The 20,404-nt window shown below is 46.7% G+C and overlaps 1 protein-coding gene across 4 annotated transcripts in view; it reads right to left on the reverse strand.

The window, feature by feature from the left end:
* Positions 1–20,404, reverse strand: part of LOC115100034 (dual specificity testis-specific protein kinase 2-like) — a 122,455-nt gene that overhangs the window by 6,124 nt on the left and 95,927 nt on the right. For all 4 annotated transcript variants that reach the window (XM_029618172.1, XM_029618171.1, XM_029618174.1 and 1 more), the window contains 2 exons: positions 18,792–18,878; positions 9,206–9,353 (listed from right to left, as the gene is read on the reverse strand). In XM_029618172.1, coding sequence (XP_029474032.1) covers positions 9,206–9,353; positions 18,792–18,878 — 235 coding nt within the window. The remainder of the gene's footprint in view (positions 1–9,205; positions 9,354–18,791; positions 18,879–20,404) is intronic.

A 20,404-nucleotide genomic window follows, 5' to 3' on the forward strand; every position in this document is an offset into this window, starting at 1 on the left:
GATCTATGCTGCGAGTCAAGTTGTGCGGGTAAAGCCACCACCCAAGACTGGATCTGGCGGGATCGGTGAGCGGTAGAGGGAACTGGAACTCCTCAGACTTGGGGTCCCAACGGGAAAGCAATGCTCGTTGTAATGATCTCATATGAGCAAAAGCCCAGGGAACTAATTCCAAGGTGGATGCCATGGATCCGAGGACCTGTAGATAGTCCTAGGCTTTGGGGAGTGGGAGCGACAACAAGCGACGAACTTGCTCCGTCAATTTGGTTATTCGGTCCGGTGGAAGAAATACCTTTCCGACACTGGTATCGAACTGGGCCCCCAGGAAGTCCATCGTCTGAGATAAAATAAGGTTGCTTTTGGATTGATTGACAACCCAACCAAGTGACTCCAGGAGACTGGCCACCTTGCTGATTGCTTCCATGCAGAAGTCCCTCGACTTCGCCCTGATGAGCCAGTCGTCCAGGTAGGGATGAATTAAAAGTCCTTGCCTCCTCAGGGTTGCTGCCACCACTGCAGAGCGCAGAACTGGAAATGCATGCCTAGGATCATGAAGAGAAGAAATTTCTGATGATCCTCACAGATGGGTACATGCAGCTTCCATCAAATCGCCTTTGCGGACAGCCGCGATAACAGAGCGTAGAGTTTCCATGCAGAAATGCCTGGAGAGCCTTGTTTACCTTTTTCAGGACTAGAATAGGCCAGAACGATCCCTCCTTTTTGGGATCACGAAATAGATGGAGTATCGCGCCGTCTTCCAGTCTTCTTGGGGGACAGGTTTTACCTCCCCGAGAGATAGTAGGTGGTCGAGGGTCTGCCGGACGATCTGGGCCTTGGTGCGAGAGCCGCAAGGGGAGACCATAAAAAAAATCTTAGAGGCCGAGCAAATTCCAAAGCGTAGCCGTGTTCTATGATGCTTAGGACCCACTGATTGGAGGTTATTCTGGCCCATTCCTCGTGGAACTGGGATAAACGTCCCCCAACTGGAGGCATCGAGGGGTAGGCCAGCCTTATCTCATTTAGAAGTCTTGGAGCCAAGGGACGTGGTGGGACCTCCTTCACGAGAGGTTCTGCGCCCTCGAAAGGAAGGGGTCCAGGATTGTGGCCTAGCCGATGGCTGCCGTTGTCCTGTAGGCTGTGGTCTGCTCTGACGAAACCTCCGCTGTCCACGAAAACATGAGTGGGTCGATGGAAAACCTCTGGAAGGTTTCGGCCTGTCCTCCAGGAGCTTATGGACTGTTTTCACTCAGGGACTTTATCAACTGTTCCAAGTCGTCACCGAAAAGAAACTTATTTATTTATTTATTTATTTATAGTTTTTTATATACCGCCGCTCATCAAAGATATCACGTCGGTGTACAATGAACAGGAACTTACGCCGGAGCGTTATACATTTAACAGGATTAAATAAGCATTGTACATTTAACAAAAGTAAGAATATATATATTTGAACATAAAACAAGTAGAATCTTTTAAAACAGAACTATCATTTAGGATTAACTGAGCTGAGTTAAACAGAGCTGGAAAGTAAAGGGATTTTAGGAAATTAGGTATGAGGTTAGGGACAGGTTAGGAGGAGATGGAGTTATAATTAGGAGTGATAAGAGAGGGGAGAAAGCGCTTCAGGTGCAATTAAAAGCAAAAGTATGGAATGGTATTTACAGTAAGGACATAAAAAAGGGGAAATTAGAGATAGTGTAGAGAAAGGGGGTGTTGGGTAGATAAGGCAGGGCATAAAAAGGGGAAGAAAGACATATATATTTCAGGTATAGGCATGTGTAAATAACCATGTCTTGAGTTTTTGCTTGAAAGTTTTGGGAGATGGCTCAAGGCGCAGTTCAGTGGGCAAGGTATTCCATAACAATGGGCCAGCAAAGGAAAGCGCTCGTGCTTTGGTGGAGGCATGGTTATATATTTTGGGTGAGGGGGTCTGTAATGTGGCGAGGTATTGATTTCTGGTAGGTTTAATAGAAGTTTGAAATTGCAGTGAATTATTAAACCATTTCATTTCAGGATTGTGGAGGGCTTTATGGATCATCAGTGTTAATGTCTTGTACTGTATGCGATATTGAATGGGGAGCCAGTGAAGGTCCTTCAAAACTGGCGTAATATGTTCCTTTGAGTTTGTGTTGGTAAGGATACGGGCTGCAGTGTTTTGCAGAATTTGTAAGGGGCGGATGGCATTTTTAGGTAGGCCTAGGAGGAGTGAATTGCAATAATCTGTTTTGGAAAACAACATGGCTTGTAAAACTGTCCGGAAATCAGATGCGTCAATTTTTTGAGTGTATGTAATTTGAAAAAACATTCTTTAAGGATTGCACTGATAAATTTTTTGAGGGTCATTTGGTCATCAATAATGACTCCTAGGTCTCGGACTTGGTGAGAGAATTGTATGTGCGTTGGTGTTATAGGTAAGGTAGGCGAAGTATGTAATGGAGTAGGAGGAGATATGATCATGAGTTCTGTTTTTGTGGAGTTGAGGGCAAGTTGTAAGGAGGTTAATAGATTATTGATAGCAGCGAGAGTAGTGTCCCAGATTTCAAGGGCTTTGGATATAGATTCTGTTACTGGAATAAGAATTTGTACATCATCAGCGTACAAAAAGTGTGGAAGTTTAAGGTTGGCGAGGAGATGGCAAAGCGGAAGAAGATAAATGTTAAAAAGGGTAGATGAAAGTGAAGAGCCTTGCGGGACTCCTTGCTTCAGGGGGATTTCTTTTGATAGGTGGTTGCCAATTTTGACTTTATAATTACGATTGGACAGGTAGGAAGTAAACCAGTTATGAGCGGTACCAGTTATTCCAATCTCGTGTAGGCGTTGGAGGAGAATTTGGTGGTTAACGGTATCAAAAGCCGCTGAAATATCCAGGATTACTAGAAGATGTAGTTGATTTCTATCTAGGCTTTTGAGAAGGTAATCGGACAGTGATAAGAGAAGAGTTTCAGTACTATGTAATTTACGAAACCCATATTGTGAGGGAGAGAGGATTTGGTGTTCTTCTAAATAGTCACTGAGTTGACGGTTGATAGTTTTTTCTAGGATTTTAGCAATAAATGGGAGATTAGAAATAGGGCGGTAATTGCCAAGGTCTAATGGGTCGAGCTTAGGTTTTTTTAAAGTAGGTTTAAGGATAGCAAATTTGAGAGAGTTGGGTACTTGTCCAAATTCGATGGAAGTATTGATAATGTTAGAAATGGGGCTGGCTATTAGATCAGGGACAGTGAGTAGGAGTTTTGTGGGGATGGTATCAGACGGGTGAGAGGAGGGTTTAGCTTTTTTGAGCAGGGATTCAATTTCAGTTGTTGCTGTGTTTTCAAAGAATGTTAGCTGAGGTGCAGAGTCTTTTGTGTGACAGAGGTTATTGAATTGGGGCATGTGGGGATTATGGGGGAAGCGTGTCATGATTTTGTTAATTTTGTCCTGAAAGAAAGAAGCCAGTTCGCATTTGATTTTGGCTTCTTCTTCTGGTATGATATTTGGAGTGAGGTTAGTAAGTGAAGTGACATATTCAAACAATACTTTTGGATTGAATTGAAATTGATGTATTTTACCAGCCTTTGAACGGCAACGCACCCAACTGAGCTTTGGATAAGACATCTGCTGACCAGTTATGCAGCCAGAGGAGCCACCTTGCAGATACTGCGGATGACATGGTGTCAAATGAAGTATGAAGGTGGTCATACAGAGCATCAACTCCATATGCTACCGCCGCCTCCAAGTGTTCCACTTGCTCAGACTCTCCCTGAGGGAAGTCCCTGGACGTTAACAATTGTTGCACCCAGCGGAGGCTAGCCCGGAGCATGTAGCTACTACACACCGCCGCTCGTATACCCAGTGCCGAAACCTCGAAAATATGTTTGATGAAGACTTCAAGTTTCCTATTTTGAATTTCCTTGAGTGCTGCCGCTCCTGAGACCGGGATTGTGGTCCATTTTGTAACAGCCGACACTGAAGTGTCTACTTTAGGGGACTTCAAAAGCTCAAGAGACTCTTCAGGCAAGGGATAAAGCTTATACATAGCCCGACCGACTCTCAAGCTGGAATGTCCCACTCCCGGGCCATTAGCTGCTGGAGCATTGGATGAAAAGGAAAAGCTTTTGGCTGGAGCCCTCAGTCCCACCAGGACCGGGTCCATGGAATCCTGAGGCAGAGGTCAACTCCAAGTTCCGACAAGACCGAGGGAATAAGAGGCTCCAACTCCTCCCTGTGAAACAGCCGGACCACCTTCAGATCGTCACCGTCCAGAGGAGCCTGCTTTCCCAGGTCCTCCTCAGACCCTGGGCCGGGATGGGGCAAGGTAGAAGCCAGTGTGTGTCTGTAGCCCCATTATCAGTACCATCCGGAAGAGCAGACCCGACTGAAGTTGAAGAACCCCGCAATTTAGCGACCCGCAGGAATGCCGGTGCGACCAGTCGCTTGGCCAGCTGGACGACTCAAATGTGAAGCACCACCCTGCAGAGACTGAGAAGCCAAAAAGGCTTTATGCATAAGAAGCACAAAATCTAATGAGAAGGCGTTAGTGCTGGCCCCTCCCCAGGGGATCGAGCTCACCATCAAAATCATCCTGGTCCGGATCAGAGGGATCCCCAGGACTGGCAGAAACCGGGGATAAATCGGCAGGACACTCCCCTGCCCCCACTGCCCTGGCTTGTGCTTCTGCAAAGGTATTTAAAATGGCCGCCGTTTCCGCGCTGAGAGGGAACAGATCGGCCCGAGCCTCCCGAGGTGCTGATCTTTTTGCGGCACCTCAGGGCTTTGAAGAGCTTCCCGCTGCCAAAATAAAGCTGCCTTCCCCACCACGAACAGAGGCCTGAATGGGAGGCCTGAATGGGAGAGTCTGAATGGGAGGCCTGAATGGGAGAGTCTAGACGATGACTCCCCCGCAGGCAATACAGCAAGATGGCCATGGCATCATGGAACGGGGGTGGGGTGGGGGGGCATTGAAAAGACGCGGCAGCAAGGGAAGCGTCAGGGAGCCTTAAAAACTCTGAAGAATGTGCTTGTACTGCATCCGACCCTCAGCCGCTTGGAGAAAGAAAACTAACAGGCTGCCTCTGTTTATATTTTTTTTTTTGTATCGGGCTGAGCAGTGAAGGGGGAAGAGGAACCGGACCACCTGTAATCTTTCTCCAGCGCCTCGCCTGCCAGGAGGCCCGCAAGGTAACCAGCCCCAGCTCCTCAACCTGCTACCAGGGGGGACGGCCTTGATAACTCGTTTTGTTTTGGGTTTTTGTGTTGTTTTTTTTGCTTGATTCCCTGATAGAGAAAATTCACACTTTTTTTTTTTTTTTTTTTTTTTAAAGGGATATCGCCTTATCCCTAAGATCAGGGCAAGACTGCATGGTTTGCACCACCTCCATCTGCTGGAGACAGAGAAATACTGAAGGGATGCAGGTGGCACACCAGGTTAAGAGAGGGTGCCCTTCGAGTTTTTCTCTGTCTCCATCTGCTGGAAGGAAGGCATAACCCACAGTCTGGACTGATCCGGGTACGTACAGGGAACAAATCTTTGAGGCACTGCTACATATCCGAGAGTGCCACCTGCAGTCCCTCAGTATTTGTCTCCAGCAAATGGTAGAGGAGAAAACCTGCAGTTTGTCAAGTGAAAAAAACAAAGATCAAGGAAGATTTCTAAAAGTGGAGTGTGGGCTCCCTGAGGTGCTAAGTACCTTTGTGGACCATCCCTCTGATTAAGCCAGGCGTCGGGGGTTTGTGACCTCTGGCTGTGATTGCCCGCTGCTTCTGGAGGCTTTGATAGCCAGGGGACTGGCTCCCTCTCTGCCTCAGAGGTCTCTTCCTGCGAGCCTGAGGCTTCTCTTCAAGAAAGTATTCTTAGTTGTTTTTCAGTTTTTAAATTAAGTTTAAAAAAAAAAAAAAAAAAGATTTTATAGGTGAAAGAAATTCAGTGCTTTGGCGACCGGGGTGGTCGGCAGCGGGAGCTGCTTTGGTCGACAGGTGGTAGAGGAAGAGAAGCGAGCCATTTTTAACCCAGCAGGAACATTTTGCTGATGAGGCAGTTTAGCCATGCACTGCTCTGCTGACGTGACCATGCAGCTTAGGCCTCTACCACGTGTGCTGCCTGTTTCTAATTTGGGTGTGCTCAGCGAGCGTGTTGCTGCCGCATCAGGTATGGCACTGAAAACACGCATGGCAGCTTGCAGGGCCTGTGGGCTCTGGTCGGCTCGGTTAAAAATTGCATTCCCTCTGCTCCTGTGCATCTGGGGAAGAGGGGACCTCTGTGGGTCCAGTGTCTGAGAAGAGGGCCTCCAGGTCATTGGGGGCAGCAACTGCCGCGCTCCCAGGGGATGCAGCTGTGTCCGCCATGACCAAGAAGTCCATGATTCTGGTTGTAGGTTCCATTGCCCTGAAGGATGTGAGACCGCAAGTTGGAGATTCAGTTGAAGCTCACATTTGAGGTGTCAGCCTTGAGTCTCCGGGCCGCAGTGTGATGCAGCGTGCCTGTTTGTGTTGGGTTCAGAAGGTGCAAGATTACCTCAGACCGTTGGGTCCTAGAGGTCGTGAGAGTCGGCTAAGCCTTAACATTTTCTTGCCCTGTAAGGGAGGCCTTTTGTGTCCCAAGCCAAGCGAGAAGCAGTATGGGAGACTCTTCAGAGGCTGCTAGACCTAGAAGCGATAGTTCCAGTACTGCTGGAAGAGTGGGGCCAAGGAAGGAACTCCATTTACTTTTTGGCTCCCAAAACCACAGAGGGTACGTTTCGGCCCATTCTCAACTTGCAGAAGATGAACAGGGCGTTACGAGTGCCGCATTTTCGAATAGAGACTTTGCGCACAGCGATTGCGACAGTATGCAGAGGCGGGTTCCTAACGTTGCTTGATCTGATGAAAGCGTACCTCCATATTCCCATTCGGAGGGACCATCAGATGTTTCTACAATGATGGTCTTGGGGCAGCATTTCCAATTCTAGGCTCTCCCCTTCAGCCTCGCCACAGCACCCCGAACCTTCACGAAAGTGATGGTGGTGGCAGCAGCATTGCAACAGGAAGGAATTTTGGTTCACCCCTATCTGGATGATTGGATTATTCAGGCGAAGATGAAGGATGAGTTTGTGCGGTCCCGGTAGCGAGTAATGACACCTTGAGGTCGCTGGGTTGGGTCATCAATGTGTCGAAGAGTCATCTGGTTCCGACCCCGTCTTTGGAGTATCTGGGAGTCCTGTTCAATACTCAGAATGGCAGGGTGTTTCTCACCTCGGACAGGTGACGAGTTCTGCAGCGCATAGAGACGCATCCCCGATCGGAGGTGCTGGTGGCACCGGAGTGGCCGTGGCATCCGTGGTTCGCAGATCTAGTTCATCTCGCGGTAGATGGATCCCTCAGGTTAGCGCACCTTCCAGGGTTGCTTCGACGGGGTCCCGTATTTCGGATTGGGAGGATCGCTTCTGTCTTGCGGCTTGGCTTTTGAAAGGTGGTGGTTGTGCCTGAAAGGCTATTCAGAACAGGTTATTTCCAAGCTGCTCCTGGCTCGGATGCCCTCTAACTCTCTGGTATGTGTCAGAATTTGGAGAGTTTTTGAGTCGTAGTGTAGGCATTAGGGTTTAGATCCTCTATTGGCGAACATCCTGCATGTCTTAGCCTTTTTGCAACAGGGGCTTTCGCAAAGCCTGGCCGATAGTTCACTGCATTTTCAGGTTTCCGCTTTGGGTTCCCTTAGGGGCAATTTGTGAGACAGGTCTTTGGCCTCTCACCCAGATGCGGTGCGTTTCCTGAAGTGAGTGAAGCATGTGCACCCTCCGGTTCAAAAGTTATGCCTGGACTAGAACCTCAATTTAGTGCTGCGCGTACTGTGCAGTGCTCCCTTTGAGGAGAGCAACTATGAGGGACCTGACTTTGAAGGCAGTGTTTCTAGTAGCCAGATGTTCGGCAAGAAGGATTTCGGAATTACAAGCTCTGACTTGCAGGGATCCTTTTTTGCGGATTTCTAATGTCTGTGTCACGTTGTGTGCGGTTCCGTCTTTCTTGCCGAAAGTGATCTCTTTTCATGTTAATCAGTTTGTGGAGCTTCCAGCCTTTCCGGAGTGGTCGAAGGATTCCCCTCAGGATAGGGAGCTGCACCTTTTGGAGGTGCGACTGACATTGCTGCAGTATTTGGAGGTCACCAACAGTTTTCGGCGCTCATATCACCTTTTTGTGCAATGGGAGACAAAGCCTTGAAGGCCACAATTTTGCGTTGGCTGAAGGAGGCCATTTCCGCGGCTTATATTTGTAAGGGTTGTGCGGTTCCAGTGGGGCTGAAAGCTCATTCTACAAGAGTGGAGGTGGCCTCCTGATCAGTGTGTCAGTTACTGTCTCCCCAGGAGATTTGTAGAGCTGCGGTGGTCCTCTCTTCACACTTTCACCACACACTACCATTTGGATGTGAGGGCGCAGGAGGATGCAGCTTTTGGTGAGTGTTCTTCGTGCTGGTCTTTTGGATTCCTGCCCAGTTTAGGGGTGCTTGGGTATATCCCACTTGTCTGGACTGATCTGGGTACAAACAAGAAAGGAAAACTGGTTCTTACCTGCTAATTTTCATTCCTGTAATACCACAGATCAGTCCAGAGACCCACCCCATCTCTACCGAGAGACTGAATTTCCTTACTTGGTGGATCAATTTTTCAAGGAAACCTTGATAGTTTGTACATAGGTTTTGGGGGGTTTTTTGTGTGAGTTTCTGAAGTATAAGGGGCTCCAGTTCACAGGGTTCCAACCCTAGGTTGCCTGTTTGCCCTTTAAAGGGTTTTTAGGGTCTAATTTCTGGCTTGGGTTAGGTTAATATTGAAGGACTGCAGGTGGCACACTCAGATATGTAGCAGTGCCTCAGAGTTTTGTTCTCTGCCTCCATCTGCTGGTAGGGAGGCAAAACCCACTTGTCTGGTCTGATCTGTGGTATTACAGGAACAAAAATTAGCAGGTAAGAACCAATTTTCCTTTTTTAAGGAAATCAAAAACAACCCAAAATAACAGTGGGTCCCACGAGGGCTGGTGTTGGCCTCTAATATTGTCTTCTTTCTGCAATCAGGACTAGTTACCTCTTCTCCAACACTAGGACAAGCATGAAAGTGGAGATTTTACAACAGGCTGAAAGCCACGAACAGCAAGCAAAGAAGTTTGCAGGACATCAGACCATAGGGGACCCACATCACTTGCCAATGACACTTTACACCGGAAATCTCTTTACAAACCACTAGACTCTATAGAAGTAACCCACCTTTTGGAATAGAAATTGCTTTTCTTTCATTGGAGTCTTGGTTAAGAAGCCGCCTCTCTCTTTCCAAGTCTTCACTGTTTAGTCGTTCCATTACCTCCTCCAGTGTTTTAACCACCTGTGCAAATGAAGGACGCAGCTTTGGGTCCATCTGTAAGAACAGAATGATGCAACTGAAAAGCTATAATCTTCCTTTGTGAATAAAGCATGCAGTTAGTGTATTCGTCCAATGGGAGACACAAAGGAATGGACAAGACCTTTTCCTTGGACTTAAAAACATTTGTGACTAGCTTTTGAGGAATCATCAGAGCGATAGAAAATGAAAAGCTGAAATACTGCAGGTCCTGTAGTAGTATAGAGTAGCTTTATTTATAGACATTTGAGATTCCGCTTTTTACTAAGAATGGCCTCAAGGCAGATTATGAAAATTAACAGAAGACAATAACCATTTTTAATTTGCTATACAGTTAGAGTCAAGCTCAAATTTGGCTTCTGCATAGCTAACAAAGCAGCACATTAGGGGTCGCCAGAAGGAACCAATGCAGGCCTAAAGTAGCAACTACTACACTATTTGGGGGGGGGGGGGGATTTTGAAAGTTACCATGAGCAAGTAGCTCATTTTATTAAGAGTGTCAGGAAGAATTAGCTGGCAGGTCCTTACTGCTGGATGCAGTGCAGGCTATTATACTCTCTCATGCTGTCCTTAGAGAGTTGCAATCCTGTTAAAGTTACCTACTGTAAAATAAGTGCTCTGGAGACAGCCATACCCCAATCACACAAGTGGACATGTCATCCCAATGGCACTAGGCCAGACAGTCTTGTCATTAAGATAAGCTCAATTCCAGAAGGGGAGTGGGTGGGGTTGTGTGACGAACTGCTGACCTCGGAGAATAAACATTTTCTCTTAAGGCAAGTCACTCATCCACTGAACAGCTGGGATTACCTAGTTAAGACTGTCCTCAAAATTAAAAGCAGACATCACCATTATCACCTACCAACAGGGCAGGTTTATTATTTTTGCTGGGTTAGAACACTTTTTTCCCCCTTAAAAACAAGGAAAACAGAAGGACAACTTGAAATAAAAATGGACAATGGCAACATCAAGTTGGGCTGAAGAAGAGACTGCTCAAACCTGCTGTGGCACATAAATCTGTGAATTGTATTCCAGGTCCCAGCTTTGCATCTCCCTTCAACAGAAGTTGATCTTAGTTGGGCCACCAATGCAGCCATGGCTCTAATATTATGAGCCTTGATATGCCCCGCTAAGGATAAACCTACTTGGAAATAAGCAAAGAATATGCAATCTACAATATAATTAGTTAGAGGTCCTCTGATATGTTTACTCATGTCTTGTTAGGACAAAATGAAATCAAAAAGCTGGGTCCACTTTCTAAGTTCTTTAGTACACTCCAGTTAGAAGGTGAAGGGCTCGTTTGTCTGATGAAACGGGGCCATGTGAGCATTGGTAGGACTGATTAATGTGGAATTCCGATGATAGAGCCTTATCTGAAATCACTGCCAATCATTTGGACCATGTCTCACTGTTAAATTGTTGTTTAAATGGCATTTTAGCAAAAATCTGTTTATTGAGCAAGTTACAATGTATCTCACCCACAGTTTGAACCAGTATATAACAACCATCTTGAACATCAAATATCTACATAATACATCATTGAATAATAAGAATTCTATGCTGTGTCCTCACTCTTCTTTTAACCCTCCCTCCAATCCCACAAAAACAACTATGATGGGTAATCAGTCCAGCTTCAGCAAATTAACAATTAGACTGTGCACACTGGGAGAAAGTGAAGCAAGGACAATGCACCAAATGTCTAAGAATGTTCCACTTTTTAGGTCTATTCCGAATGGATAGTAGAAGCTGATGCATTTGGATACGCCATTGCTCTAAGGTAGGAGAATCCCCACTCATCTACTATACCAACATACACTTTTTGATTATAGAACATGCCTTTCGTACAAATATTAGCAAATTATCTGACACAGCATAATTATCAAAAATATCCAATAAGCTCAGAGAAGCATCTAGCAGAATAGAACTCCCTGCCCAAATATTTTTGAATAGGTACACACATCCAAACAATGAACAAAATTCCCTTCCAAAATTCCATATTTACGTAGGATCACAAACATATATTCCCAGGATACATGATCAATAGCTTTTTCTATATCAAAACTCACTGTTGATCAGTAAGCAAACTAGCCATAATGCTACATTAACAATTGCAGTACATCCAGGGACAAAACCCACTTGTTCAAGTGATATAACATCTAGTAAAAATTTCAAAAGTCTATTGGCCAATATTTTCGCATAGATTGTAACATCAGTATCAAGAAAAGATATTGGCCTATACAAAGCAGGCAACTCAGAGTCTCGCCCCTTCTTTAGGACAACACAGCTCCTTGAAAAAAAGGGGCAAGAAGCTGTATTCACAGAATCTTAACAAAACTGCTGAGAAACCATCAGGCCCAGGAATTTTGTGACATTTGAGACTCAATTGCCTGCGATATCTCCACTTCAGAAATAGGTTGATTAAGGCAGTTCAATTGCTCTTCAGTCACCTGAGGTATTCACAGAATTCTAAAGAATTTATATTGGAATCTCCCCTTAAATATAATTGACCATAGAACCTTTTCAAAATTTCAGGAATGTGTGTGTTGGACCTATGCCTCTCACCCTGCTCATCTTGCATCACTGAAATGAATCTCGACCCCCTCCACAGTTCTAATTAATCTTGCCAAACTGGTCCAAACCTAGTTTCCAAATAAAAAAACCAAAAGAATCTGTGGTATAGCAAGGAGTTCATAGTGCACTGGTGAATCAAATTGTTTACCAGTTTGCTTCAGTCATATCTCTAGCCACTGCTTGGCATGCTTTCTCTAACCTCAGCAACTCTTTAGTCCAGAGCTTCCCAAACCTTTAGCTAGTGTGACCCCATTTTACCACTTAAATTCACGTGACCCCAGAGGATGACCAAACCAGAAGAGTGGGGGTGAGGTTCACCTACAACAATCACCATCCCCTCATTCCAACTGATTCTCCACCCTCTCCAGTCGATGCTTTCTCTTAACCTCCATTCCCCTCCAGAGGACATCCTCTCACCTCTTACATCTTCCAGCTCATCCTGTCTCTCTCACCCTCTCCAGCCCTTTTCACATCCTCCTAGCTGAACCTCTGACCTCCAAGTCATTTGTGTAACCCCCAATTGTTCCTCTTTCATCCCCTCCCTCTCACCTCATTCCTTTGCCCCTCCAACTCTTCAGACTTAACCCCCCAATTGATACCCTCTCACCCACAGCTCCTCTCTTGCATCCCCCAGTATCTTGTCATTCCTCCCCTCACCTTCCAGAGCCAATCCCTCCCACTGATCTGACCTTTAAACCTTTCTTGCATCTGATCCCTCCTTTCCAACAGCTCCTTCACCAAAGATCTCCTTTGGCCAGGGTCAGCAGCAACATTTTCCTTTGGACCCCAGGCTAAAAGTGAATGAGAAGCGGTGGGGAGAGAGAAGCGGCTGATGACAGAAGCAACATTTTTCTCTTGAGTAGGTTCAGTGGTGAGTGGGTGAGAAGCATTAAGTATGAAACACCATGTATCTCAAAAAGTAAGAGAAGGTTATGCCAAACTTATGACTCTGAGAAGACTTAAACCACTACTAACGCCCACCAACTTCTGCTCAGTATTACAAGCCTTAATCTTTGCCAGTACCGACTACTGTAACGCCCTACTACTGGGCCTACCATACACCACAATAAGACCACTACAGATACTTCAAACACAGCAGCAAGAATTTTAACTGGAAAAAGCAAAAAAGAGACCATATCACCGAAACCTTAATAGAACTACACTGGTTACCCGTTGAACAAAGAATACAATTCAAGACTTTATGCACCATACACATAAGTCAATTATGTGATAACAATAAAAATTTGGTTAAGTACAAATGCAGAAGTGACAGAGTTTTAGACCATGAATCTGAGAATGGAATAATAAATTGTATATCGTCTGCGTGAATTTTGAAATTCAAATCAAGACCAGAGAGAAGATGACAAAGAGGGAGAAGATAAATGTTAAAAAGGATGGCAGATAACGATGAACCTTGTGGTACGCCTGAATTGGTATAGTATCAGTTGGAATTGGCATCGCCAAAGATAAGGGTCCTGAGACAGAAGGGGATGATCCTAGGGTTGTCAGTCTGTTTAAAAAGGAGGAGCTATGCCCTCTCATCCCTCAGATGTTGGAAGAGTTGGGGATTAAGATGACTCAGGAAGAGTCCGACAACAAGGGAGTGAATCCAGTCCTGGATGGGCTGCGTGGTCCCCCCAATGCTTTCCTGTTGCTTAAGAAGATTCAGAAGCTGATCAGCTGGGAGTGGGATTTCCCAGAAGCAGGCTTGAAGGTCGGTAGAGCTATGGCAAAGCTCTATCCTGGATCGCCTAAAGATTCCTAAGGCGGATGTGGCAGTCTCACCAGGAAGACTATGATTCTGGTGGCAGGTTAGGCCTCTCTGAAGGATGTTCAGGACCGCAAGCTAGAGATTCAGCTGAAGCGCATGTTTGAGGTGTTTGCCTGTCTCAGTGTGTGACAGCCTGATGCAGCATGCCTGTTTGTGCTGGGTTCAGAAGGCATAAGGGCAGGCTTCTACAAGGGCGCTCCACGCGGTTGGAGGTGGGAGTGGCCTATGTGGCAGATATGCGGTACGATTTGGTGCGTATGTCCTCCAGGAGCATGGTCACAGTGGTGGCGGCATGCAGGCTTTTGTGGTTGTGCAATTGATCAGCGGATCTGTGGTCCAAGTCCCAGCTGTGTAATCTGCCTTTTAAAAGGAAGGCTTCTGTTGGCGAGGATCTGGATCAGCTGATGAAGTCTTTGGGGGAATCCAAAGGGAACCTTTTACCGGAGGATAAGAAGAGCAATAAGAAGGTCTTTCCATCCCTGTCCAGTTTTCGGGATTCGCAAAGGTTTCGTTTCAGCAAAGGAGCCTCTGGTTCGGGGCCGAAACAGTTGTCAGGGTGTCAGTCCTTTCGGAGTTCCCACAGGGCCTTCAGAGACGGGGCAGGGACCAGAGCAGGAACTTCCTCGCAATGAAGCCAGAATCGCCCACTCCTCGGTGAAAGCAATAGGGGGCAGGTTGTCCCGCTTTTACGAGGAGTGAGCCAAGATCACCTCAGATCGGTGGGTTCTAGAGGTGGTAAGAGAAGGTTACGCTTTAGAAGTTTTGTGTCTGGTCAGGGAGACCTTTATGAAGTCCCACTGCTCATCACAAAAACAAACAAGGAGCAGTGGAGGGGACTCTGCAGAGGTTGCTAAAATTGGACTCAACAGTTCCCATCCCTCCAGACGAGCAAGGTCGGGGGGAGGCACTCCATTTATTTCATGGTTCCCAAGAAGGAGGGCACTTTCGACCCACTCTGAACTTGCAAAAGGTAAATGCAGCCTTGCAGGTTCCACGGTTTAACATGGAGACATTGCGTACTGTGTCAGCAGTGGTCTGCAGAGGAGAGTTCCTGGCATCTTTGGACCTGACAGAGGCTTATTTTCAAATTCCTATTCGAAAGGAACATCGGATGTTTCTGCAGTTTATGGTGCTGAGGTAACACTTCCAATTTTGAGCCCTTCCTTTCGAGTTGGCAACGGATCCCCAAACCTTCATGAAGGCGATGGTGGTAGTAGCAGCAGCCTTGAGACGAGAGGGATCTTGGTACATTCATATCTGGACGATTGGCTGATTCGGGCAAAGACGGCGGAGGAGTGCAGTCGGTCCACGCAAATAGTGATGGATACCCTGAATTTTCTGGGTTGGGTGATCAGTGTAGTAAAGACTCACTTGGTTCCGTCAGTCGGAGTATCTAGGAGCCCGATACCCAGAAAGGTAGAGTGTTCCTGACAGCGGACAGGTTGTCAAAGATGCAGGCGAAAGTGACGCATCTGCTGCATCTATCAGTGCCGAAGGTCTGAGACTACTTGCAGGTGCTGGGTTCCATGGCCTCGACGTCGGATTTGGTTCCGTGGGCCTTTGCTCATATGTATCCATTGCAAAAGGCACTTTTGTCCACTTGGAATCAGTTGATGGAGGAGTATCATCTGCTGTTAACTCTTCTTCGAGAATCCAGGTCCAGTCTTTCGTGGTGGCTGTCGAGGACCAACCTGGAAAAGGGAGTGGACTTGGAGGCCCCGGACTCGGTGGTAGACAGATGCCAGTCTCAAAGGCTCCGGGGGTGGTGTGCCTGGGTCGCTCTGCCCAGGGTCTTTGGTCAGTGGAGGAGACATCCTGGTCGATCAATCACCTGGAGACAAGGGCAGTGCGCAGAGCCCTGGAGGTGTTCCTGGCTTTGGTCGAGGGGAAAATGGTTCGAGTGTTTTCAGACAATTTGACAACGGTGGCATATGTCAACTGCTATGGAGGGACGAAGAGTCACACCATGGCCCAAGAGACGCAGCTATTATTTGTGTGGGCGGAGCGCCATCTTGAGGGGATTGTGGCCTCACACGTCAGGGAAGTGGACAACGTGCAGGTGGATTTCCTCAGCAGGCAATGTCTAGACCCAAGGGAGTGGGAACTGTCCCCAGAAGCCTGGAATCACATTTGTGCCAGATGGGGTGTTCCACGTGGGCCAATGCAAAGACGGCAAGATTTTTTAGTCGCAGAAGGGAGTCCAGTTCAGTAGGGCTAGATGCTCTGGTGTGCTCATGGCCAACCGGGATTCTTCTGTATGGGCGTTAGATGTCGGGGGGGGGGGGGGGGGGGTGGGGAAGGGGGGATTAGGCGAGCACTCAATGTGTTCTCAGGCCACCTCCTGGGATGAGTCCCAACAGGCATCTCTGCATGAAATTTGTAGGGCAGCTACTGGGAAGCCATCGCATACTTTGCTAAACATTATTGCTTGAATGTCGGGGCTCCAACTTCCACATGTTCAAGTATTTGCGCAAATACGTGCTCAAGTCTAGGTCGTAGACGTACACGCTCAAATCTGGGCCATAGCCTTATGTGCAAAGGTCCTCACACATGCAATCGCCATGCAGCGAGAATGCGTGCATATGCCTAAGCACGTGGGAAAAGAATTGCCACAGCGGTCTACCACGCTGCTAAGCAAAGCCTTCCTGCACCTTCAAGCATGTTTAGGCCCATATCCGTTCAACATCCAGCACCGAAAATCGCCAAAGGCCTGAAAACAGTAGCTCAGGTCTCTTGACTGGTCAAGAATACCTGAAGACTGGGGCCGAGAGTCAGCATCTCCCGCTGCCTGTTCTGCTAAACAAGCTTTGCGCATAAGCAAATTAAAACTGGCAGAAGACCTCTACCAGAACCAGAGATGACTCCTTGGTGCAAGTGCCTCTCTGCATCTCCGTGGGACAGGGGAACGTCGGCAATAGTTAAGGATGGGATTCCCCTGCCTTTCCTGAAGATGCTGCAGACACTGCTATGCAATAAAAAATGGCCACTGCTCCTGTGCTGATGAGGAAAGCCTAAGTGCTATACCAGGTCACCTGTGAGGTGAATCTAGCCATCGGTCTAGCGATGGGCTCCCCCAAAATGCCTTCCCTACCAGGGATGCATTTATGTGTGACCACGAGTATGCTCACGAACGGCATGCTCTTCCTTGTGCTATTGCCATGGGGCCTAAGCAGTGCACCTCTATTGCAACACAGTTTATCTGAAACTCAGGAAATCCTCAGGTGACCAGTACTTCATCAACGATCAGGGTCCCCAAGAGACCAGCACAATGATTCCACTGCCTCCCGTTTGTTCTTGCTTGCTTTTTTTTTTTGTAAATAAACTTTAAAACTGCATCCACTGCTGTAATTGGCCCCAGAAAAGAAATTCAATACTTCCCTGCTCAGACGGGACCCGAAATGCAGATCTGCCAGCGGAAGCAAAGCTGTCTCGTGGGGGATGAAGGATCTGGATACCAGACATACACCCCCACGGAATCTTGGAGCAAGCTAACATCAAGGATCACCAGCCCCCTGCTCATCTAACAACCCCTTGGGAGGAACTGAGATCTGAACTAAGATCTATCTTCTCTTTTTTTTTTTATATACTTCAGACTGCAGGTTTTAACACCATCTACTGGAGACAGAGATATACTGAGGGACTGCAGGTGGCACACTGAGTTATGTAGTGTCAGTGAAACTTCCTGTATCTCCATCTGCTGCCAAGGATGCAAAACCCAGGAGTCTAAACTGATCTGGGTATGCACAGCAAACTAGGCCTGCACACACACACACACACACACACACACACATAATAAATATCCAGGCTTGCATGATATGTACTATGCACACACACACACACACATACACATAATAAATATCAAGGCTTGCATGATATGTACTATGCACACACACACACACACACACACACACACACATAATAAATATCCAGGCTTGCATGATATGTACTATGCACACACACACACACACACATAATAAATATCCAGGCTTGCATGATATGTACTATGCACACACACACACACACATACACGCCTATGTGGTATGTAGTGACTGATCTTTTGTTGAGGCTACTCCTAGGCAATATCAATGCCTGTGCCACCTCCACCCTTTGCAACCTTCTCTCCTGCTACGGCCCCCACCTCAGTAACATGCTGCCATCCTCAGATTGTAATGTATGTGGTGACTCAGACACCTCCTCTGAAAGCCCAGAAGGGCTAGTCCTTTGAGTGCAACTTATTCCCCATAATCACTGCTAAGTGGAGCTGGAGCCTCTGAGGGGTAAGTAGACAGCAACAGGAAGGAAGTTCTCAGAGGTCTGGTAGTAGGACTGGCAGTCTGCAGGGCAGCAGGAAATTTGCCACTTTAGGCATAGACCTAGAAAGTCTCTGTGAGATGTACAGTTCACACAGTACAGCCAAACATCTTTAAGAGTACTGTACCAGCGCGCACACATAATACACCCAGGCCTCCGCGAGACGTACAGTGCGCACACACACACACAATACACCCAGGCCTCCGCGAGACGTACAGTACGCACACACACACACAATACACCCAGGCCTCCGCGAGACGTACAGTGCGCACACACAATACACCCAGGCCTCTGCGAGACGTACAGTGCGCACACACAATACACCCAGGCCTCCGCGAGACGTACAGTACGCACACACACACACAATACACCCAGGCCTCCGCGAGACATACAGTACGCACACACACACACAATACACCCAGGCCTCCGCGAGACGTACAGTGCGCACACACACACAATACACCCAGGCCTCCGCGAGACGTACAGTGCACACACACAATATACCCAGGCCTCTGCGAGACCGTGCAGTGCATACATACAATACACCCAGGCCTCTGCGAGACGTACAGTGCGCACACACAATACATCCAGGCCTCTGCGAGACGTACAGTGCGCACACACAATACATCCAGGCCTCTGCGAGACGTACAGTGCGCACACACAATATACCCAGGCCTCTGCGAGACCGTGCAGTGCATACATACAATACACCCAGACCTCTGCGAGACGTACAGTGCACACAGTATACCCAGGCTTATGAGATGTTCAGTGTATGTACACAATAGACAGATTGTGACACTTACATTGCAGCAATTGAAGTTAAGCTGAAGAAAATCAGGGGGACAGTCTCCAACCATGTGCTGAAATCCATCATAATCCAAGCCAAAATTCTGTATGGGCACAAAGTTAGAAAATTAGAATGCCAAAACCTATCCCAAACCTTATTCCATTCTGTTAACAATTCATGCACAGAAAAGATAGGGTTCTAAACTGTGCCTCTATGAAATAGATAAAATCACTGCACTGCCTCTCTGGCACCCGGCTCAGCTCTGCTCAGGTTTTCACATTTTTTAAATTGTTTTTCCAAATTCAATGTTTTGAAATATCAATAAATAGGAAGGCAGGGGTTGGAGAGATCTTAGGCCGGAGGGAATTGCAGCTTAGTGAGACCAGGACTTTGTACTGGGTAAGTACTTGGATTTCTTTACACTTAAGGGTATTTTTTTTTCCTGAGATGACTGTGGTTAAGGCGTAAGATGAACTCTGTTGGTTGTTAGCGATTGCTTGAAGATGTAAAATATAAACTTGTTTGGTAGGTTGTGGGTTTTTCCCAGGCCCTGTTCCTCGAAGGCCACTCCCCAATTCCCACCCATTCCAGACACACACTCTCACACACACTCTCACACACACTCTCACACACACATTCGACCCCTAAAAAGTCATATTTGTGTGGATTACAAATGACACTTACACAGATTGTTCCAGACAGTATATATTTAGTGCAAACAATATGCTCTTAAAAGTATTTATTTATTTATTTGTGATTTTTCTATACCAGCATTCACGGAGTTCGTATCATGTCGGTTTACATAAAACAAGGGGTGAGCAATACAAAACTATAACTTGAATGTATACATTAGAACTTATAATAAATTATAACAAATTATAACAAGTGCTCAGAAGAAGAAGTTACAATACAACAGGGATGATTCTAACTGGGAGTAAAAGAAGAGGAAGATAGAAGTTTAACAAGAGGTAGAACTTTGCGGAGGTTGTTAATGACTATATTAGTTTAACGGAAGATGATCAGTCTTGTTGTATTTAGTGTAGGAGAATCAGTAAGGGTCCGGAAAGTACATTTTCAAAGTACATTTTCAAAGTCAAATGTACTTTTTTCGAAAAGTACATTTTCAAAGTCAAAATTCATTTCTCTGCATTTTTGTAAAAACTCCAGGTTTACACAGATGAAACATATTGCCCTAACAACTGGCTTATAATTGGCCTCTACCTGTGAATCATTAAAAAAGATGAGCTTTTCTGGCTAAAAGGCCCCCTAATTCCAGTACCACTGGTCAGACTGTGAAACTGAAGGAAAGCTGTGACAATGAAGACCAAAGAGCATTCTAAGGAAATTAAAGATAAAGTTACAGACATGCACAAGATAGGAAAATATCATCCAAGTGCTTGGATATCCGAGCGAGCACTGTTGGATCCATTGTGAGGGAATGGAAGATGCATCCTACCACCCAGACACTGCCTAGACAAGGCCATCCCTCAACAACACTCAGCATCAGAGCAGGACCATGACTTGTGAGGGAAGCCTCAGAGGCCAACAATCACTTGGAAGGAGCTGCAGAGTTCAGTGGCTGAGACGGGAGTGGAGGTGCCCCAGCTCTGCACACAACTGGCCTGCATT

The sequence above is a fragment of the Rhinatrema bivittatum genome, chromosome 10 (assembly GCF_901001135.1).
Source record: "Rhinatrema bivittatum chromosome 10, aRhiBiv1.1, whole genome shotgun sequence".
Lineage (NCBI taxonomy): Eukaryota > Metazoa > Chordata > Amphibia > Gymnophiona > Rhinatrematidae > Rhinatrema > Rhinatrema bivittatum.